Source organism: Anabas testudineus, chromosome 2 (genome assembly GCF_900324465.2).
Source record: "Anabas testudineus chromosome 2, fAnaTes1.2, whole genome shotgun sequence".
Classification (NCBI taxonomy): domain Eukaryota; kingdom Metazoa; phylum Chordata; class Actinopteri; order Anabantiformes; family Anabantidae; genus Anabas; species Anabas testudineus.
In genome coordinates this window covers 768,747-792,925 of record NC_046611.1, presented here as the reverse complement: position 1 = coordinate 792,925, position 24,179 = coordinate 768,747, and the positions used below count along the sequence as shown (strand labels likewise).

At 43.0% G+C, this 24,179-nt stretch overlaps 1 protein-coding gene across 2 annotated transcripts; it reads left to right on the top strand.

The window, feature by feature from the left end:
• Nucleotides 1-284: 284 nt before the first annotated feature.
• Nucleotides 285-24,099, top strand: xdh (xanthine dehydrogenase). 2 transcript variants are annotated; one of them, XM_026362789.1, is made up of 35 exons: nt 285-423; nt 1,002-1,059; nt 2,264-2,360; nt 2,461-2,569; nt 3,058-3,184; nt 3,294-3,355; nt 3,556-3,648; nt 3,725-3,805; nt 4,000-4,144; nt 4,233-4,325; nt 4,626-4,777; nt 5,134-5,227; nt 10,582-10,691; nt 10,843-11,027; nt 11,104-11,266; nt 11,466-11,555; nt 12,292-12,461; nt 12,537-12,663; nt 12,742-12,861; nt 13,363-13,459; nt 13,538-13,662; nt 15,237-15,370; nt 15,456-15,543; nt 15,622-15,708; nt 15,785-15,976; nt 16,049-16,194; nt 19,710-19,791; nt 19,869-19,964; nt 20,300-20,503; nt 22,551-22,603; nt 22,688-22,802; nt 22,877-22,942; nt 23,018-23,206; nt 23,284-23,451; nt 23,633-24,099. In XM_026362789.1, exons 1-35 carry the CDS (start codon nt 304-306, stop codon nt 23,681-23,683), a joined length of 4,089 nt encoding a protein of 1,362 aa, XP_026218574.1. In that variant the 5' UTR covers nt 285-303; the 3' UTR covers nt 23,684-24,099. The 2 variants fall into 2 exon arrangements, with proteins under 2 accessions (XP_026218574.1, XP_026218575.1); XM_026362790.1 differs by lacking the exon at nt 23,633-24,099 and having other exon boundaries at nt 23,018-23,102; nt 23,207-23,377.
• Nucleotides 24,100-24,179: the final 80 nt, after the last annotated feature.

Genomic DNA, 24,179 nt, shown 5'->3' with positions numbered 1-24,179 from the left:
GGTGTGATCACCTCAGCTGGGGTCTAAGGTCGTGTCTGTTAGGCTACTGTAGGTCAGTGCTGTCGGATGTCATATTCGAGTTTCAGCCAATCAGATCCTTCCATTAGCTCCAAACCCGGTGAACCAGTGGACAGAAAATGATTTGGGACTGTTCCCCATCTTTCCGGTGTTTTTAAAGCCCCTGAACGCACCATCATGATGTCGGGGGGAGGAGGGGCCAGTCCAGACTCCGGGACCATGACGGAGCCCCCCCCTCCCTGAGGCGGGTCCACTAGGATCACTGAAAACCGGCAGACCGGCAGCATGAGCGACGGGAACGAGACCATGGCCGATACCAAGTCCCGGTCCCGGTACCGGTCCGGCTCCGGGTCCGACTCCGGCTCCGGGTCCGACGAGCTCATCTTCTTCGTTAATGGCAAGAAGGTAAAAAAAACTTGAATCCTCGTTATTTAGTGTAAATTTCACATGAAGTTGTGAACGAACCGTGAAGATCCAGTGAGTTTAATGATGTAGATGAAGAAAATCTCCAGAAGATTTAGATATTATAAAAGAAGGAGCCACTTCTCAATCCTGTTTTAAATAAATGAACTAAAGTGCAGTCATTTATGGCTAAATAAAAGAATAATGGAGCAGTAAAAAGCATAAGGAATATAGGAAACAGAATGTTAACATGGACAAACAAGCTTTTCATTTCCATTAGTGCAGAGGATCATAGTGTTGAAATGAGGCTTGATGTGTTCGGAGAACTAATAATAATAATAATAATAATAATAATAATAATGTACGAGTCCCAGTAACAGGAACCTGACCTATAGAAATTCAACTGAATGGATTAAGACTGTAATGTTTTCCTTTTATTATAAGACCAACGTGTTTAATTAGAACAGAGACTTTATTAGAGCAGAAACAATAAGTTTCAGCATTTCTAACTTTAATACTTCAATTTGAATAAAACACTGATTATAACTCTGAACACTGGGGTTTGGATTTTCGTCCTGCAGGTCGTTGAGAGGAACGTCGATCCTGAGATGACTCTGCTGACATATCTGAGGAGGAAACGTAGGCTCTTACACACAACACACACTTCTACACAGCGTATGTATCTGTACATATAGAAATGGTCGTGACAATCTCCACGTTTCCTGTTTCACAATCTGCCTTCGGTGCAACAAACTCTCACTTCTTGTTTTACTATTTTGTGTCGTTGTACAATATGTTCAGATAATGATCATTAGTTATTGTCACGCCTGCAAAAACTGACAAAGCAAAAATCTTTTTAAAATGAAAGCACAGACAATGAAGGAGAAGGAGCCGCATGTGACTGTGAAAGGATTAAAAGGTCGTCCATAAGAAATGAAAAGCAGCGTCAGTGTTTCTCCTTTTATACGCTGGAGTTTGGTTTATTGGTTCACAACAGGTTGAGTGAAGTCAGTGACCCTGCCTATGATAACAAACAGCCGGTCAAAGTCCAGATAAACCTGAGGGAAAGTCAGAATTGACAGCTGTGAGGAAGGTTTCCTATTGAATATCAGACTGTTTGTGGGAATAAACATGATTCAGAGCAGTGGGTTTTGTCCTGCTGGTCAGGACGTTTATCAAAATGCAGGTAACCATTACTAACAAGTCACTCTGGAACCTTTTGAAGAACTCCAGGAACAGGCCCTTTAAGCCAGAGAGGTCCTTAAAGACAGTGGTGCCCAGATACCTGGAATCACTGAGACTCCATATTAGATCCCAGGTGTCCATGGATCAGGAATCCTGGGTGTCCATTAAAAAGCTATAAGCCTTCGCAGGTAATGACTCCCTAGTGTCTACATAGACTTGGTAACAGCTACCAGTCTCTTTCCATAGACTATATCCAATGTCTGGTGTCGACGTAGAGGTGATGACGTCCAGAATCCACCTGAAGGGCTAGATAACAATTTACAAATGACTGCAAACACTTGCTAATGAAGCCCCGGTGGACTAGACAACATTGTCAAGTCTATTTAGACCCATTAACCACTGGCTTAGGTCCATTCAGATACTAGAACAAATCCCAGGTCTACAAAGAAATGAAAAGGAATCTCAGGTGTCTGTGTAGATTGATCCTGGAGATCCTGCTCCAGAATGGTGTTATAAGACAGCACCTTGTTTTATGTCCTCACTTCCAGGAGCAGCCAGTTGATCCTTTAACAGTCTGAAGGTCAGAGAGTGTTTTGAACTCTGTGATCGAGTCAATGATTCAGTGAGTTCACTGTAAACTCTGGTTGTGTGTGTTCAGTGGGTTTAACAGGAACGAAGCTGGGATGTGCTGAAGGCGGCTGTGGGGCCTGTACCGTCATGCTGTCAAGATACCAAACCCACACTCAGCAGCTGCAGTATCCTTCAACCTTAACGTGCACAGATCAGCTGCAGTCATCTGAATTTGAAACCTTTCAAACTGATTTCATGTCTGTAACGTTCCCTAACTCCGTCCAGCCATTATGCCGTTAACGCCTGTCTCGCTCCCCTCTGCTCCCTACATCTGGTTGCCGTGACGACTGTGGAGGGCATTGGCAGCGTGGTGCGAAAACTCCACCCTGTTCAGGTAAAACAGGAAACCTCTGTTACCACCTGTAAACTGAATTAAAGGTGTATTCACCAACGTTTGACCACTAGAGGGCAGAGTAACAGTCAATATATCAGTGGCAATAACTAATCAACTAAACAATATGTGTCAGTTAAATGACCTGAAGATACCTGTGCTATGTAATGTATCAGCATATTATATATTTTATATCAATATCTATGAAAATTCAGGACATTTAACACAATTAGTTTTGGAAAAATGTAAGAAATCAGAGTAAAGCTTTTTCTAACACTTGGATGGACCCTAACCCTGACCATGACCTGGATGACTGAGAATATTCACAAACAAATCAAAAACCCACCAACCACGAAACTGAAGATGGTGTTTAAACTAAATGATGGATGGTCACGAGGCAACCTTCCAACACTGATTACTGTGACTGTGAGGGCTCGTGTGTTCCATTTACCAGGGTTTAGTCTGTTTCATGATGTCTTCTGTGTGTTCAGGAGCGAATAGCGAAGGCCCACGGCTCTCAGTGTGGTTTCTGTACTCCGGGGTTCATCATGTCCATGTACGCTCTGCTGAGAAATAACCCCACCCCCCAAATGTGTGACGTGGAGGAGGCTTTCCAAGGTGCAGGATATGGAATTATGGCATTTATGGTTTGTGAAGGAAAAACATGAATATATTACAAATGTTAGAACCACACTGACAACATCAGGAAAATATTTTGTTTTTTCAGGAAATTTGTGTCGCTGCACTGGATACAGACCAATACTGGAGGGATACAAGACCTTCACTGTGGTGAGAGCAGGCACACAGTTGGTACATGTTTAGATTCAATATTTTTAGGGAATTCTGATCATTCTAGATGGAAACAACAACACTTACGTCACAAAGTTTTAATATTCTCTGCAGTTACGTTCCAGAGAAATTGAGCTTTAAATTTTGGTTTCTCTATTGCTGAACCCTAGTTACTCTTTAACGGGTTTTTCGTCCTCTAGGAGGGAGGGTGCTGTGGGGGCAGAGGGCCAGAGAACAGCTGCTGTGTGACGGATGGGACCAGAGCTGGGGATACCTCAGAGGAACATGCTGATGTGAGTCTTCTAACATTATTGCTCTTTTCTAACCCACTTTTTCAGTGTTACTGATTATAACTGTGCGTGTTTACAGGAAGCTACATCACTTTTTAATGCAGCAGACTTTGCGCCCTTTGACCCCACACAGGAAGTCATCTTTCCTCCGGAGCTCATGGTAAACATGTACAGAAATGAATGAAATAAAACTCAATTAATGAAATGGGAATTCTTTTCCCACATAAACCAGGACATCATCAGCATAGAGTAACATCGGTAGTCTGAGGATTCCCAAACTCACGTCACCTGTTGGATTGTCCTGCTTTCTGACTTTACTTCATTTCCTTTTCTCCGTTCCTCCCGCCCTTGTAGTCTCTTACCAAGGGTCAGAGGTCACGATCACTGTGTTTCCATGGTGACCGTGTGGTGTGGCTACAGCCTGATAGTCTGGACGAGCTTCTGACTCTGAAATGGAAACATCCAGACGCCCGATTGGTGGTGGGAAACACTGAAGTTGGTCAGTCTGTCTCAAACAAACACACCTACAGTACATTCATTCATTCATTCATTCATTCATTCATTCATTCTCTCATGGTGTGTTTTAGGTATTGAGGTGAAGTTTAAGAACATGGTGTACCCAGTCATCCTGGCTCCGGCCTTCATCCCTGAACTGAACACAGTGACTCATACTGAGCATGGTGAGTACTACTGCAGCAAGTACTGATGATACTGCTACTACTAAACTGAATAAACATAAAGTAAATGAAATGTCTTTATCCACGCTCAGCTTATGATTTAAACGACAAGTTTTGGGCAGCAGTACTTTAATACAGTAGTAGTACTTTAGTAGTCAGACCGGCTGTCAAGTCTCAGAGCCCAATTCAACCTCTGATGAATGCAGTAAACTTGGATCTGTTTGTGGCATTAGATGAAATGTGGTAAACAACAGTTTTATTGTATGAAGTTTCATGATGATATGTTCACGTGTGTGTGTTCAGGTATAGTATTTGGTGCAGCGTGCACTCTGAGCCACGTGGGGGCAGTACTAAGGCAGGCAGTGGAGACTCTTCCTCCCCATCAAACCAAAGTCTTCCTCGCTGTCCTGGAACAACTGCGCTGGTTTGCTGGACAGCAGATACGCAACGTAGCAGTGAGTTCCACACTTTTTGTTTTCTCTGTCTAACATTGACCTGGATCTAGGTTCACAGATATCTGGAAGTTTCAACATGGGGTTTCTGGGAGTTTAGAGATTTGTTTTGTCCATGAAATCACACAGTCACAGTGTATTTAGAAGCCAATCCGAGTCTCCTGTAATCCAGAGTTTTACTTCTGCTAAATGTAAATGTTTTTAATGGTTTAGATCATTTTAGTCCATGATAACATCACTGAGCTGTAGCTGGTCGTCATGCTGACCTGTGTCTGCATTAACACCATCAGACGGTGTTAACATGTCTGTGTTGTTTTATCTGTGTAATAAAATTGACGTGTGTTGTGTGTTGTTTTCAGGCTGTTGGGGGCAACATCATGACCGCCAGCCCCATATCAGACCTCAACCCCGTCTTTATGGCATCTGGCTGCAAATTAACACTAATGGACAAAGGTAACACAGAGTCGTGATGTTTACATTTAGTCATTTATCAAAGTCGACCACAGTGATGTTACCACCACTACTACCATCTGTGTATTTTATTACTGAGATCAAAGGTCACGGATACAACTCTGAGCACAGTAAATACAGTAAATACAATAAATACGGAAAATACAGTAAATACAATAAATACAATAAATACGGAAAATACAGTGAATACAACACCGAGGCGTTCCCAGGCCAGCCGAGAGACATAGTCCCTCCAACGTGTCCTGGGTCTTCCCCGGGGCCTCCTCCCGGTGGGACAGGACCGGAAAACCTCCCCTACGAGGCGTCCCGGGGGCATCCGAAACAGATGCCCAAGCCACCTCAACTGGCCCCTCTCGATGCAGAGGAGCAGCGGCTCTACTCCGAGCTCCTCCCGGGTGACTGAGCTCCTCACCCTATCTCTAAGGGTGCGCCCAGCCACTCTGCGGAGGAAACTCATTTCGGCCGCTTGTATCCGCGACCTTGTCCTTTCGGTCATGACCCAGAGCTCATGACCATAGGTGAGGGTAGGAACGTAGACTGACTGGTAAATCGAGAGCTTTGCCTTTCGGCTCAGCTCCTTTTTCACCCACGACGGACCGGTACACCGACCGCATTACTGCTGCCGATGCACCAATCCGTCCGTCAATCTCACGCTCCCTTTTTCCCTCACTCGTGAACAAGACCCCAAGATACTTAAACTCCTCCACTTGAGGGAGGATCTCCCCCCCAATCTGGAGGGTGCAAGCCACCTTTTTCCGGTTGAGAACCATGGCCTCGGACTTGGAGGTGCTGATTCTCATCCCAGCCCCTTCACACTCGGCTGCAAACCGCCCCAGTGCCTGCTGGAGGTCCCGGTCTGATGAGGCCAACAGGACAACATCATCTGCAAAAAGCAGAGATGAAATCCTGTGATTCCCAAACCGGATTCCCTCTGACCCCTGGCTGCGCCTAGAAATCCTGTCCATAAAGGTAATGAACAGGATCGGTGACAAAGGGCAGCCCTGTCGGAGTCCAACATGCACCGGGAACAAGTCTGACTTACTACCGGCAATGCGAACCAAGCTCCTACTCCGGTCATACAAGGACCGAATAGCCCTTAACAAATGGTCCCGAATCCCGTATTCCCGAAGTACCCCCCACAGGATGCCACGAGGGACACGGTCGAACGCCTTCTCCAAGTCCACAAAACACATGTAGACTGGATGGGCGAACTCCCATGAGCCCTTGGGCACCCTAGCAAGAGTATGGAGCTGGTCCAGTGTTCCACGGCCAGGACGAAAACCGCATTGTTCCTCCTGGATCCGAGGTTCAACTAGCGGCCTAACTCTCCTCTCCAGCACTCTGGAATAGACTTTCCCAGGGAGGCTGAGGAGTGTGATCCCCCTATAGTTGGAACACACCCTCCGGTCCCCCTTTTTAAAAGGGGAACTACCACCCCGGTCTGCCAGTCCAGAGGTACTGTCCCTGATCTCCACGTGATGCTGCAAAGGCGTGTCAACCAAGACAGCCCTACAACATCCAGAGACTTAAGGTACTCAGGGCGAATTTCATCCACCCCTGGTGCCTTGCCACCGAGGAGCTTACTGACTACCTCGGTGACTTCGACCAGGGAAATGGACGAGTCAACCTCTGAGTCCCCAGCCTCTGCTTCCTCAACAGAAGGCGTGTCGACGGGGTTGAGGAGATCCTCAAAGTATTCCTTCCACCGTCCTACAATGTCCCCAGTCGAAGTCAGCAGCTCCCCACCTCCACTGTAAACAGTGTTGGCAGGAAACTGCTTTCCCCTTTTGAGGCGCCGGACAGTTTGCCAGAATTTCCTTGAGGCAGACTGATAGTCCTCCTCCATGTCCTTGCCGAACTTTTCCCAGGTGCGAGTTTTTGCCTCTGCGACCGCACAGGCTGCGGCACGTTTGGCCTGACGATACCCATCAGCTGCATCAGGAGTCCCACAGGCCAACCAGGCCTGATAAGACTCCTTCTTCAGCTTGACGGCTTCCCTTACTTCCGGTGTCCACCACCGGGTTCGGGGATTGCCGCCACGACAGGCACCAGAGACCCTACGGCCACAGCTCCGAACAGCCGCATTGACAATGGAGGTGGAAAACATGGTCCACTCGGACTCAATGTCTCCAGGCTCCCTCGGGACCTGATTGTAGCTCTCCCGGAGGTGGAGTGAGACCTCTGACAGAGGGTTCCACCAGACGTTCCCAACAGACCCTCACAATACGTTTGGGTCTGCCAGGTCTATCCAGCTTCCTCCTCCGCCACCAGATCCAACTCACCACCAGGTGGGGATCAGTTGACAGCTCAGCCCCTCTCTTCACCCGAGTGTCCAAGACATATGGTCGGAGGTCAGATGACACAACCACAAAGTCGATCATAGACCTCCGACCTAGGGTGTCCTGGTGCCACGTGCACTGATGGACACCCTTATGCTTGAACATGGTGTTCGTTATGGACAAACTGTGACTAGCACAGAAGTCCAATAACAAAACACCACTCGGGTTCAGATCCGGGAGGCCGTTCCTCCCAATCACGCCCCTCCAGGTATCACTGTCATTGCCCACGTGGGCGTTGAAATCCCCCCGTAGACGACAGAGTCCCCAGTCGGAGCACCTTCCAGTACCCCTTCCAGAGACCCAATGAAAGCCGGGTACTCTGCACTGCTATTTGGCCCGTAGGCACAAACAACAGTGAGAGACCTATGCCCTACCCGAAGGCGCAGGGAAACAACTCTCTCGTCCAACGGGGAAAACTCCAACACATGGCAGCTGAGCTGGGGGGCTATAAGCAAGCCCACCCCTGCCCGCCGCCTCTCACCATGGGCAACTCCAGAGTAGAAGAGAGTCCAACCTCTCTCAAGGAGTTGTGTTCCAGAGCCCCGACTATCTCTAACTGGTACCGCTCAACCTCCAACACAAGTTCAGGCTCCTTTCCACCCAGTGAGGTGACATTCCATGTCCCAATCGCCAGGTTCCTTGTCCAGGGATTGGGTCGTCGAGGCACCTCCCCACGGCTGCACCGGCCCCTTATGTTCCTTCCTGCGGGTGGTGGGCCTACGGGAAGTCGGACCCACGCCGCTCCTTCGGGCTGAGCCCGGCCGGGTCCCGTGGGAGAGATCCCGGCCACCAAGTGCTCGCCTACGTGCCCCAACCCCGGGCCTGGCTCCAGGGTGGGGCCCCGGTGACGTTGATCCGGGCGATGTAAATACAATGAATACAATAAATACAGTAAATATAATAAATACAATGAATACAATAAATATGGTAAATACAATAAATACAATAAATAAGTTAAATATGGTAAATACAATACATACAAAAATCAAGGTAAATATGGTAAATACAGTACATACAATGAATAAATATAGTAAATACAATAAATACAATAAATAAAGTAAATATGGTAAATACAATACATACAAAAATCAAGGTAAATATGGTAAATACAGTACATACAATGAATAAATACAGTAAATACAATAAATACAATAAATAAAGTAAATATGGTAAATACAATACATACAAAAATCAAGGTAAATATGGTAAATACAGTACATACAATGAATAAATACAGTAAATACAATAAATACAATAAATAAAGTAAATATGGTAAATACAATACATACAAAAATCAAGGTAAATATGGTAAATACAGTACATACAATGAATAAATACAGTAAATACAATAAATACAATAAATAAAGTAAATATGGTAAATACAATACATACAAAAATCAAGGTAAATATGGTAAATACAGTACATACAATGAATAAATACAGTAAATACAGTAAATACAATAAATACGGTAAATATGGTAAATACAGTAAATACAATAAATACAATAAATACAGTAAATACAATAAATACAGTAATACAATAAATATGGTAAATACAATAAATACGGTAAATATGGTAAATACAGTAAATACAGTAAATACAGTAATACAATAAATACGGTAAATATGGTAAATACAGTAAATACAATTAATACAATAAATACAGTAAATACAATAAATACAGTAAATACAATAAATACAGTAAATACAATAAATACAATTAATACAATAAATACAGTAAATATGGTAAATACAGTAAATACAATAAATACAATAAATACAGTAAATACAATAAATACAGTAATACAATAAATATGGTAAATACAGTAAATACAATTAATACAATAAATACAGTAAATACAATAAATACAGTAAATACAATAAATACAGTAAATACAATAAATACAGTAATACAATAAATATGGTAAATACAGTAAATACAATTAATACAATAAATACAGTAAATACAATAAATACAGTAATACAATAAATATGGTAAATACAGTAAATACAATTAATACAATAAATACAGTAAATACAATAAATACAGTAATACAATAAATATGGTAAATACAGTAATACAATAAATACGGTAAATATGGTAAATACAGTAAATACAATGAATACAATAAATACAGTAATACAATAAATATGGTAAATACAGTAAATACAATGAATACAATAATTACAGTAAATACAATAAATACAATAAATACGTTAAATACAGTAAATACAAATACAATAAATACGGAAAATACAATAAATACAGTAAATACAGTAAATACAATAAATACGGAAAATACAATAAATACAGTAAATACAATAAATACAGTAAATACGGTAAATATGGTAAATACAGTAAATACAATTAATACAATAAATACAGTAAATACAATAAATACGGAAAATACAATAAATACAGTAAATACAATAAATACAGAAAATACAATAAATACAGTAAATACGGTAAATATGGTAAATACAGTAAATACAATTAATACAATAAATACAGTAAATACAATAAATACAGTAATACAATAAATATGGTAAATACAGTAAATACAATTAATACAATAAATAAAGTAAATACAATAAATATGGTAAATACAGTAAATACAATTAATACAATAAATAAAGTAAATACAATAAATACAGTAATACAATAAATATGGTAAATACAGTAAATACAATTAATACAATAAATACAGTAAATACAATAAATACGGTAATACAATAAATACGGTAAATACAATAAATACGGTAAATACAGTATATACAATAAATTTGGTAATTACAGTAAATACAATGAATACAATAAATACAATAAATACAATAAATACAATAAATACGTTAAATACAGTAAATACAAATACAATAAATACAATAAATACGGAAAATACAATGAATACAGTAAATATTGTAAATATTCAAAATGGAAATACAACACTCTCATACATCACATACAAAATTCTCTCTCTGTCTCTCTCTCTCTGTCAGATGGCAGTCGTGTGGTTCCGATGGACGATCGTTTCTTCCCGGGTTACAGGCGGACGGCTCTGCGACCACAGGAGATCCTGATCTCCATAGAGATCCCGTACAGCAAGAAGGTAGATATGGCATCACTCTAGTAACTGGTTACCTAGCGACCGGCCATCTTGCAACTAGTGCCTGCTGGCAACCTGGCAACTGTTGTCAGTCAGTCAACAGGCAACCACTGTCACAGAACTGTATCCATGGTTCCGTCTCTTCCCTCCTCAGACTCAGTTCGTCTCCGCCTTCAAACAGTCTCCTCGGCGGGAGGATGACATCAGCATCGTCACCGCCGTGATGAGTGTCACCTTCAGTCCAGGTACAAATGCCGTGGAGGAGTTGAGGCTGAGCTACGGCGGCATGGCGGCGACCACTTTGCTGGCCAAAAAGACAGCGGACAGACTGTTGGGAAGGTGAGTCACTAATACAGCGAGGATTAAAGGATTAAGGGAAGCAAGGAAAGGTGTAACGCTCCCTGATGTCATCCAGGTGCTGGGGGGAGGAGCTTCTCCAGGAGGCTTGCTCCTCATTGGCTGAAGAAATGACCCTCGATCCCTCTGCGCCAGGCGGCATGGTGACGTACCGGCGAACTCTGACCCTCAGCCTCTTCTACAAGTTCTACCTGACGGTGCTGCAGAAGCTCAGACAGCAGGTCGGACGTTTGATATGGTATTTTATCTGGTCTCGGGATCAGGACTGAGTGTGAGACAAAAACGATGAAACGAATATTTACTTTGAAGTAAAAGGAACTTTAATTTGAACCCAGACTTTTAATAAAGCACAGAGGAAATGACCTTTAGATTTTGTGTTTGACATTTACTGAGTGTCATGTGTTTTCTTTTTACTGTCAGGGTGTAAATGTGGACGAGGTCCGACCGGACTGTCTGAGTGCTACAGAGATCTACCATCCAGAGACTCCATCCAGTGTTCAGATCTATCAGGTAAACCTTTTAAAAATGCATGTTTTCTAGTAACTTAATCTGCTTCAGTAATCTACTAAAAATGGTTAATTACCATTAAGATAAATTTAATTTCACCCATTTAGATATGAGATATATTTCAGAGTTAATCAGAAAAAGTATTGAGAAATAGTATTATGTATAATAATAGTATTTCTTTCTGTTTTGGGGAGTGATGTATAGAAGCTTATTGGTTCAGTCTAAACTGAAAATGTTGACCTTATTTTTATTTCATGAGATCCATTTAGATGGATTTTTAAATTTTATGTAAATATAATAAAATGTTATATAAATGTATTTTTCTTTTATATATTTTTTTATAAATATTTTTTGATTTTATATAAAGGTATTTTAATATTTTATATAAATATATTTTTATTTAATATATTTATATAAATATTTTTAGATTTTATATAAATGTATTTTAATATTTTATATAAATGTATTTTTTATTTTATATAAATATATTTTTTTATATATATTTTTTTAGATTTTATATAAATGTATTTTAATATTTTATATAAATATATTTTTATTTTATATAAATATATTTTTATTTAATATATTTTTTGTATAAATATTTTTAGATTTTATATAATTGTATTTTAATATTTTATATAAATGTATTTTTTATTTAATATAAATCTATTTTTATTTTATATAAATTATTTGATTTTATATAAAGGTATTTTTGTTTCTGTCTGCTCTTTCCCTGCAGGCGGTGCCAGAGGGTCAGAGCCAAGACGACGTGGTGGGCCGTCCCATGATGCACTTGTCGGCTCTGAAACAGGTGACAGGCGAGGCGGTTTACTGTGATGACGTGCCTCTGTACGAGAATGAACTCTACCTGTCACTCATTACCAGCAGCAAAGCTCACGCTCGTATCATGTAAGAGTCCAAAATTTACCCCAACACACCTGGATAGCACGCACCTGTCTGGTCTAATCCAGGTGTGTGCTGTAGCTCCATAGATACCTCAGCAGCAGAGGGAATGCCTGGTGTCGTCTGCTGCGTGTTTGCTGATGACGTCCCTGGCAGTAACGCCACTGGACCGATTGAACACGACGAGACAGTCCTTGCCGTCCATAAGGTGTGTTTTGGTTTCAACCGATCAGAGGCCTTATCACGATAACAAGTAAATTATGTTTGCCTGTCCTCCTCTCCTTAGGTGACCTGTGTGGGTCACATCATCGGCGCTGTGGTGGCTGACACTCAGCTTCACGCCCAAAGAGCCGCCAAAGCTGTGATGATCGAGTACGAAGAGCTGCAGCCTGTCGTCACCATCCAGGTGAGACCACCTGGGTGAAAAAAAAAAAAAACAAGACCAACTACAACTGAAGCCACTGCAGTTATTTTTGCATACTCCTCCTCCTGCCTCATAATACTGTATCTAGTACTGCATCTATACTATAGTATTATTGTGTCTGCTTCAGTTTTTACTTACTTCAGTTATACTACTGCAGTTACTGCATGGTACTACTGCATCTAGTACTGCTTGTAGTACTGTATCTATTCAATTGAACTAATGCATGTACTGCCGTTGCACTTGCATACTACTGCTAATACTTTATCCACTGCCTTCTACTACTGTGTTTATATATCTGTGTACATATGTGAAGGCTTCAGTGTTTTAGAACCTCGTAGTTGTTACTGCCTCATCCCACCGTGATGAGACAGAGACAGTACAGTCAGTTTGATTTACTGTGTACACTGTGTATTTGTATTTTACTCAGTAAAATATTTATTTTTATTAACAAAAGAAGAAAAATGTTGCTGTTTTGATTGACAGGAGGCCATCGCTGCCCAGTCCTTCTATCAGCCAATCAGATCCATCCAGAGGGGTGACCTGGAGGCGGGGTTTAAACAGGCCCACCACATCCTGGAGGGTAGGACTGTCATTGTGTGAAGTCGGCCTGACTCCAGCACAGCGTGTACTGATTGATTTCTGATCGATTGTCCGTCAGGTGAGATGCACATCGGAGGTCAGGAACATTTCTACCTGGAGACAAACGTGACTCTGGCTGTTCCCAGAGGAGAAGACGGAGAGATGGAGCTCTTTGTTTCTACTCAGTCTCCCTCAAAAACACAGGTAACAAGTCTGTGGTTTCTACTGCATGTACTCCTGTGTAACCTGCATCAACTAGTATATGCTAGTAGTACCGTATTTTCCGCACTATAAGGCGCACCCAAAAGCCTTCAATTTTCTCAAAAGCCGACAGTGCGCCTTTTAATCCGGTGCGCCTTATATATGGATCAATATTGAACCGCAACAGGTCTCGCAACTACGGTAAACAGCCGCCGACTCCATTTTCCCTCATAGAAGAAGTAGCGAGCAGTGCATGCTGGGATATATGACTTCGCGTAGCATGCCGTTTCATTTCCATTTGTGTGTTTGTGCAAAACCCCCAAAATAGCTCCTATTAAGAGACACGCTTACGACACGAGTTTAAACTCAAGTCGATCAGTCAGCAGTAGAACATGGGAACAGAGCAGCAGCCAGAGAATTTAACATTAATGAATCAATGGTGGTTTCTTGTCTTTACTGGAGTTGTGAACTGAGGAGTACATTGCTCTCAACTACATTTATCCTATCTTTACTTTATGTAACTGAAAGAAACAGAATCTAAATTAACAATAATACACATCGTTACACATTTGGTATGTTACACTCGCACACGCTAACTTGACTTGAATGAAGCTAATTACAATAACACGCACACGTAATTTATCACATGTAACAACTAACATACTTCTAATGACAATAAACATGTTAATACTTACAAAGACAAATGCTTTGCAAGGCACAAACGTACAAATCACACTCAGCATAGACATGAACCAGTTGGTTTTACTGTGGAAACTAAACTAGTTTAATTTACCGACGGAGAAAATACGTCAAAGCTGTTCTATTGAACAGAGAGTGGAAAGAGCGCTCACTCTGCAACTAATTATCTTAACAAAGATCAACTAAAATACACAACTCTCACTCTGATAAATTTTGAGAACAATACTATAATACTTTTTAGCTGCCTTTGTCACAACTTATTGTTATTCATTTATCACTTGAACTGAAAGGCCTGACACGGCTAGAGCACATCCTCAACATCATTTTGGGAGTGAACGGAGTTGTCAGAACGTTGGTTTGTAATCTATTAATAAAGTTTGACCGACCTATCTGACTGTTTTGTTGACATTCCCTTTAGCGCAGCTCCATCTAATGTTGCATAACGTAACCCCAGCCTCTACTGTAGCGTCTATTCTATGCGCCTTATAATGCGGTGCGCCTTATATATGAAAAAAGTTTTAAAATAGGCAATTCATTGAAGGTGCGCCTTATAGTGCGGAAAATACGGTACTTGCATCTATTGAAGCTACTACTACTAACTTCACGTGTGCAACTTGTGCAACAAGTACTAGTGTACTGCATATTCTGCATCTATGACTGCTTGTAGTGGTTCTTCTACTGCATCTTTTACTGTATTGAGCACTTCTACTTACTGCATTAACTCATTTTAGTACTTCTTCTGCACCTCTCCATTCTACATTCGTACCACACAATACAGCATTTCACTGGTTGATTTAAATTTGGTCTTGTTAGTCGGTGTAATTATTTTAGGTTTGTAGGTTTACAAATTGTATCTGTGTACAAAAATCGTGTTTCAGTTCCTGGTGTCGAAGGCTTTGGGCGTTCCTGCTAACAGGGTGGTGGTCCGGGTGAAGAGGATGGGCGGAGGCTTTGGAGGGAAGGAGAGCCGAGCCACCGTGTTGTCCACTGTGGTCGCTGTGGCAGCAAACAAGTAAGTCAGTCACTCACTGACCTTTACTTCTAAACTGACTTCATCAAGTTTCAGAATTGTTGGATGTGAAATGATTGTGTTTCAGACTGAAGAGGCCAGTCAGGTGCATGTTGGACAGAGATGAGGACATGCTGATCACTGGAGGAAGACACCCTTTCTATGGGAAGTACAAGGTGGGGAGGCGCCTCCTGCCGGTCAGGGAACTCTCAGCATGTGGACTGTAAGAGTCAGTGTCTGTTTCTTCTCCTCAGGTTGGTTTTCTAAACAGTGGTAAGATCGTGGCTTTAGATGTGACGTTCTACAGCAACGCTGGAAACTCCAAAGACTTCTCCCTGTCAGTGAGTATATTCATTACCCACAATAATCACACGATGAGCTGACGATGTACTGATTTTCACATGTGCGTTTGTCGAGATCATGGAGCGCGCTCTGTTCCACATGGAGAATTCGTACAGTGTGGCAAACATTCGCGGCACAGGCTTCATGTGCCGCACCAACCTGCCATCCAACACCGCCTTCAGGGGCTTTGGGGGGCCACAAGGCATGATGATTGCTGAAAGCTGCATCACTGATGTGGCTCAGAGTCTGGGCAGGCCAGCGGAAGAGGTTTGTGGATGAGTAAAAAGCTGTGTTAGGGTTTGAAACATTCGTCCAATCAGTATCTCTGTCCTCATCCAGGTGCGTCGATTGAACCTGTATGTGGAAGGTGAGTCAACACCCTACAACCAGATCTTGGATCAGCTCACTTTGGACTGCTGCTGGGACGAGTGCCTGTCACGGTCTGGATATCAGCAACGTCGATCTGCCATCGACCTCTTTAATAGGTAAAATATAATGGCCCTAAGTTTCTGAGACCCCACTGAGATCTCAGACACTGAGACAAAACCTTCACTACTTTTAGGTACCACAGGTGGTAGTTGCGTACCACAGGTAAAACCATCTAAGGAAGGTTCTACTGTATCACAAGTAATGGGAAGGGACATGGCAGGTATGAACAAGAAACAGGACTTACTATAGAAAATCGTCAACAGACACTACAAAAACAGGCAAAAACACAAAGTAACAATACAAAACTACCAACGTGGGGAGAAACAAAGTAACAAAGAAGAAACCAAAGTACAACAGAAAGCCAGTGTTCAATGGCAGGAAAACAACTCACAGACAGACCAGAGTTCAGAGGGGCAAAGTCCAGAGGATCCGGGGGGGAGAAAACAGGGCTGAGGAGGATGGCTAAGACCAGGACTGATAGCAGGAGCAGGTTGATAGATTCAAGATTCAAGATTCAAAAAACTTTATTAATCCCAGAGGGAAATTATTTTGCCTCATTACCATTGTTCTCAAAACAAACAGAAAGAAAAGGAACCACAACCAGGAAAGATCCAAGAAAAAAAAATACACCAACATAAATACACAATAACATCAATACTGAAAAACTCAATATATATATACAGAATATGTAAATAGATAAATGAAATTGGGTCAATATATGCACAGCAAGGTTATGACAGTATCACTTCCCCCACACCTTACAGAGGGGGGAGGAATTGTACAGATTGATTGCCACAGGTAGAAAAGATCTCCTGTGGCGCTCTGTGGAACATTTAATGTTAATAAATCTTTGGCTGAACGTGCTCCTCTGTCCAGCCAACACACTGTGCAGTGGGTGGGAGGGATTGTCCAAGATTGAGAGGAGTTTGGACAGCATCCTCCTTTCAGCAACGACATGTAGAGGGTCCAGCTCCACCCCCAGAACAGAGCCAGCCCTCCTAATCAGTTTGTTTAGTCTGTTAGTGTCTGCCACCTTCATGTTGCTGCCCCAGCAGACCACAGCATAAAAGATGACACTGGCCACTACAGACTCATAAAACATCCGCAGCATGGTGCTGCAGACGTTGAAGGACCTGAGTCTCCTCAGGAAGTACATCCGGCTCTGAGCCTTTCTGTACAATGCTGATGAGTTTTTGGTCCAGTCCAGTTTGTTGTCCAAGTACACTCCCAGGTATTTGTACTCGGACACGACCTCCACCTCCTCCCCCTGTATAGAGAGAGGGATGACAGGACTCCCAGATTTCCTGAAGTCCATCACCAGCTCCTTTGTTTTGTTGATGTTAAGTTGCAGATGGTTGAGTCCACACCAGTCAACACAACTGTCCACCACCCCCTGGTACTCTGTGACATCTCCACCCTTAATACATCCTACAACTGCAGAGTCATCAGAGAACTTCTGAAGATGACAGGACTCCGAGTTGTACCTGAAGTCTGAGGTGTACAGGGTGAAGAGGAATGGAGACAGAACTGTCCCCTGTGGAGCAGCTGTGCTACAGACCACAGTGTCAGACACACAGTTCTGCAGGCGGACGTACTGTGGGCGGTTAGTGAGGTAGTCCATGATCCAGGAAATCAGGGGAGTGTTGACTTGCATGTTTTTTAATTTCTCTCCCAGCAGTGCAGGCCGGATGGTGTTGAATGCACTGGAGAAATCAAAAAACATGATCCTCACTAAGCCCCCAGGCTTGTCCAGGTGGGTGTAGGTGCGATGGAGAAGGTGTATGATGGCGTCATCCACTCCAATATGGGGTTGGTAAGCAAACTGGAGGGGGTCAAGTGAGGGTTTGACCAGAGGTCGGAGGGACTCCAGGATCAGCCTCTCAAAAGCCTTCATGATGTGTGATGTCAGAGCCACAGGTCTGTAGTCATTGAGGACTCTGGGACGTGGCGTCTTATTCACTGGAACAAGGCACGACTTTTTCCACCCTAGAGGAACTCTCTCCAGTTGTAGGCTGAGGTTGAAGATGTGTTGGAGAACAACACATAGCTGAGGAGCACAGGCTTTCAGCACCCTTGGGCTGACCCCATCAGGACCTGCCGCTTTTGTGGGATGAAGCCTGTTCAGCTCTCTTCTCACCTGCTCAGCTGAGATTGTTAGGGTGGTGGCTGAGTCGTGTGGGGGAGGGACTGAGGAGCAGTTAGTGAACTGAAGTGGGCTCTGTGGCTCAGCCTGAAATCGATTGAAGAAATTATTCAATTCATTGGCTCGGTCCACTGTCCCCACATTCTCCTGGCTGCTGGACTTGTAGCCAGTGATGGTCCTCATACCCCTCCAAACCTCCCTGGTGTTGTTCTGTTGAAGGCGTTGTTCCAGTTCTTTCCTGTAAACCTCCTTCCCCTCCCTGATCCTGACAGACAGCAGTCTCTGGACCCTCTTTGCTGCCTCCCTGTCTCCTGATCTGAATGCCTTCTTTTTGTCATTCAGGATGGCTTTAATGTCCTTAGTGACCCAGGGCTTATTGTTTGGGAAGCAGCAAATGGTTTTTGTAGGTACCTGGGTGTCCACACAGAAATTAATGTGACACTTACACTTCCCCCACCCCTTACAGAGGGGGGAGGAATTGTACAGATTGATTGCCACAGGTAGAAAGGATCTCCTGTGGCGCTCTGTGGAACATTTAATGTTAATAAATCTTTGGCTGAACGTGCTCCTCTGTCCAGCCAACACACTGTGCAGTGGGTGGGAGGGATTGTCCAAGATTGAGAGGAATTTAGACAGCATCCTCCTCTCAGCTACAACATGTAGAGGGTCCAGCTCCACCCCCAGAACAGAGCCAGCATCAATTTGTTTAGTCTGTTAGTGTCTGCCACCTTCATGTTGCTGCCCCAGCAGACCACAGCATAGAAGATGACACTGGAACCACAGACTCATAAAACATCCGCAGCATGGTGCTGCAGACGTTGAAGGACCTGAGTCTCCTCAGGAAGTACATCCGGCTCTGAGCCTTTCTGTACAATGCTGATGAGTTTTTGGTCCAGTCCAGTTTGTTGTCCAAGTACACTCCCAGGTATTTGTAGTGGGACACAACCTCCACCTCCTCCCCCTGTATAGAGAGACGGGTGACAGGACTCCCAGATTTCCTGATAGCAGAAGCAGGGATGTTAGCAGGAGTAGCGCTAGGACGCAGAGCAGGTTGATAGCAGGCTGGGAAAAGACGACGATTTGACAGTGGGGAGAGGACTGAGGAGAGTTTTTGTAGGGAGAGGGGAACACAGGTGAGGCCAATGGGAAATCAATGAATGGGAGCACAGGTAGAGAAGTGGCTGGTGGGTGGAGACCAGAGGGAGACGGAGAGGAAGAACTAGGGAAAATCCAAAGCTGGATGGGTGCCGGGCCGAAACAATGACATACTGAGGTGATGGAGGCATTATTGTTTCTAAAATAGATCCAGATGTTTCAGAGAATCTGTTGAGCTACATGTGTAGCAGCAAGTACACGAAATGTCTAAACGTCAGAACAAGTGACAGCCTGCCAGCTGAAGTGAACACTTTGTGTGTTTTCTGCTATCAGACACAACCGATGGACCAAACGGGGCCTTGCCATCGTCCCCACCAAGTTCGGCATTAGCTTCACCGCCGCCTTCCTGAACCAGGTCTGATCCAACAGCACCGACTGACGACTGTTAAAGGTTATTTGGTTTCTATAATTGTGTTTTTTGTGTGTTTTCAGGCTGCAGCTCTGGTTCACATCTACACAGACGGCTCAGTGTTGTTGACTCACGGTGGGACGGAGATGGGGCAGGGACTCCACACCAAGATGGTCCAGGTAACAACATCATTTATTGGTGTCGTTTAGCTTTTAGTTTAATCTCTGTTCCAAATTCAGAAAGTTTTTAATTTGATATTTTGTGTTTAAGTAGCTGTTGTTAGTAGATATCAGCATAAAGATCCAATGAGTGCCCACGCGGTGGACCTTCTCACCATTTAGTTAACTTGTATAAAAGGTGAAATCTTCAAGGGGATGGGTGAAAAGTGTTCGGACTGGGTTTGTTAAAGAGCTGTTCCAGGTGGAATCTGTTGGTTTTGATACAGATTTTACAGCTGGTGTGACTATAGAACATAAAAACCTGCATCGTCTTAAGAATCTGTCTCTGTTTCCAGGTTGCCAGCAGGGTTCTCGACATCCCCTGCTCGAAGATCCACATCTCAGAGACCAGCACCAACACGGTTCCCAATACCAGCCCCACTGCCGCCTCTGCCTCCTCCGACCTCAATGGGGCCGCCGTGCAGAAAGCCTGTGAGATCCTGGTGAAACGTCTGGAGCCGTACAAGGCCACGAACCCCAAAGGTTCATGGGAAGACTGGGTAAGTAGTAGTAGGAGGAGTGTTTACAGTAACTGTACATATATTTGCATACGCAGCAGTAACTGTTCTAGTAACAAATTCAGCATTAAAATGTCTTATTTATAGTACAAAGCTTCTTTTTACATAGTGTAAAGGTTTGTCTGAATGGTCATCGGATGAGTAACGGGAGTGGAAAGAAGGAAATGGAGAGTTTGTTTTTTAAATGTTTCATAGTTGTTGAAATATTGACTTATTTGAACAGTTGAACAGAAAATTAACCATTTGAGAAGTTTCAAGTTTTCATACGTCTGAAATGTCAAATGTGTGAACACACGAGATCACAAAGTTAGAAAGTGGGGGGCTCTTTTTTACGACCTCGTTACATTTTTAAATATAAAATCTAATTCTACATGGGTATTGGTGGTGAAGTGAACTGAGAATATGTACATATTGTACATATCATACCGTGGCAAGAAAAGGTATGGGCTCCCTTTGGTTTTCCATGAATTGGTCATAAAATGTGCTCTAATCTTCATCTAACTCACAACAATACAAAAACACAGTCTGCTGAAAATAATAGTACACAAACATTATATGTTTTCATGCTTTTATTGAACATAACATGTAAACATTCACTTGCTAATGACTTCTCCAAGAGCTAATTGGAGCCAGGAGTGTGCCAACCTTGAGTCCAATCAGTGTGATGATATTGAATATGTTGCTGAAAGCTGTCCTGCCCTTTAAAAACACACACCAGTTTTGTGTTTACTGGTTTCAAGAAGCACTGCCTGATGTGAACCATGCCTTGCAGAAAAGAGCTACGATCAAGAATTGTTGACTTGCATGAAGCTGGAAAGGGTTACAAAAGTACCTCCAAAAGCCTTGATGTTCATGTGTCCACAGTAAGACAGACTGTCTACAAATGGAGAAAGTTCAGCACTGTTGCTACTCTCCCTAGGCGTGGTCGTCCTGTATAGATGACTGCAAGAGCAAAGAGGAGAATGCTGAATGAGGTAAAGAAGAATCCTAGAGTGTCAGCTAAAGACTTACAGTCTTTAGCTGACACTGTTGTCTACAATAAGACAACATCAAACAAGAATGCAGTACATAGGAGAACACCACGGAGGAAGCCATTGCTGTCCAAAAAAAGTATTGCAACACGTTTGAATTTTGCAAAAGAGCACCTGGATGTTCCACAGCACTACTGGTAAAATATTCTCTCAGATGAAACCAAAATTGAGTTGTTTGGAAACAACACACAACACTATGTGTGGAGAAAAAAAGTCACAGCACACCAACATCAAAACCTCATCCCCACTGTAAAACATGGTGGAGGGAGCATCATAGTTTGGGGCTGCTTTGCTGCCTCAGGGCCTGGACGGATTGTTGTCATTGATGGAAAAATGAATTCCAGAGTTTATTAAGACATTTAGCAGGAAAACGTAAGACCATCTATCCGCCAACTGAAGCTCCACAGAGGATGGGTGATGCAACAGGACAATGATCCAAAGCATACAAGTAATTCAACAAAAGAAGAAGAAGAACAAAATACACCTTCTGGAGTGGCCCAGTCAGAGTCCTGACCTCAACCCGATTGAAATGCTGTGGCATGACCTTAAGAGAGCCATTCACACCAGACATCCCAAGAATATTGCTACACTGAAGAGGAGTGGTCCAAAATCTCTCCAGATCATTGTGCAGGTCAAGCACAAACTAACAGGAAACGTGTGGTTGAGGTTATTGCTGCCAAAGACGGGTCAACCAGTTATTAAGTCCAAAGGTTCACATACTTTTTCCACCCTGCACTGTGAATGTTTACATGTTATGTTCAATAAAAACATCAAAACATATAATATTTGTGTACTATTATTTTTGTATTGTTGTGAGTTAGATGAAGATCAGAGCACATTTTATGACCAATTCATGCAAAACTCCATGTAATCCCTTTTTTTTTTCTTGGCATTGTAAATGCATTTATTACATTCCAGGTGTCATGATCACACTCTAAGCTTAGTTTTATTTTACTTGTCAAATTTTCATTTCTGTGTTTTCACATTTCTTGTTCCAGGTGAAAGCAGCGTACTTCGATAGAGTCAGTCTTAGCTCCAACGGATTTTACAAGTGAGTTTACATGAGTGAGTCAACATGCCGGAAAATAATGTTGAAGGGGCTGAATGTTGTTCAGCGTTTCTGGTTTCATTTCAGGACTCCAGATCTTGGGTACAACTTTGACTCTAACTCTGGCCGAGCCTTCAACTACTTCAGCTACGGCGTGGCTTGTTCAGAGGTGGAGGTCGACTGTCTGACTGGAGCTCACAAGGTCAGAACAAACTCAGGCTAGACAGTCTTTATGACTTAAACTTAAGCTCATTAAAATACATGTTTGTGTTACAGAATCTGAGCACCACTATCGTGATGGATGTCGGTCACAGCCTCAACCCAGCTATAGACATCGGGCAGGTGAGAGTTTTTATGAGAGTCTGCGGTTTTCTGAAGCACCAACCTCAGTCTAACAGCTCCTCTCTGTCTGGGCAGGTGGAGGGGGCATTCATGCAGGGTCTGGGTCTCTTCACGCTGGAGGAGCTCCATTATTCCCCCCAGGGTTTCCTCCTCACTCGAGGTCCAGGTTCTTATAAGATACCGGCTTTCGGTGACATTCCCACTCAGCTCACTGTTTCACTGCTTCGGGACGCACCAAATGACAAGGCTATCTTCTCCTCCAAGGTTTACACCGCTGACACAGAAATGTAAAGACGACAGAGGAGAACAGCTTTCTCACTCCACCCTTACTGTCTTCCCAGGCTGTGGGGGAGCCGCCTCTTTTCCTGGCATCGTCGGTTTTCTACGCCATCAAAGATGCCGTTAGTGCTGCCCGGGAGGAGTCAGGCATCAGCGGTCCGTTCAGGCTGGACAGTCCGGCCTCCGCCGAGAGGATTCGCAATGCCTGTATCGACCAGTTCACCAGAATGGTACAAAAGCTTGTTCAAATATTCCTCCAAAATACCCAAAAGTGTCAAAAGGAAAACAAAGCTAAGTTAGAAAAGTAAGATTTACCTTCGCTGGAACTAAGACACAAACCAAACCGTGTTCCAAGGACTGGAAATACTGGGTCATACTGTGTATCTATAAACAGCTTCTCTTCTGTTTCAGTGTCCTGCTGCTGAACGTGGTACCTTCAGGCCCTGGTCTGTTCAGGTGTAGGATGCTCGACCACTGCTGTGATGATCACTGTGAATCTGCAAAACTACAAAAACACAATGAGCCACTTTCTACTCGCACATTTCAGTCAGTAACTGATGTTAATGATTTCTGTTTTATACTATTCACGATGTACTGTCTCAATCTCACTTGTTGCTGTATAACTGACACTGAACAACAGTTTTCTGGTCACTGGAGCGAACAGTTGATAACTGGGATTAAACCATGACACCTTCACACTGAGCCAATCTTACACTGGTAAATGTTCCATGAATTCTAGATGAACGTACTGTTGTTGCTCTTTACTGGACCTTACTGTTAATTCAGCCACTCTTAGCCAACAGGACAAATTGTATCTGTGCTGCAAATAGAATACAGACAAATAAACTGTGAAATAAGATATGAATTAGATGTTGGTTTTCGTTTGTTGCCACAGTTTGTCTCTACATGTTGTGTCATTTTTTTCAATTGAACATTTAAGGGAGTCTGGGTCGATCGG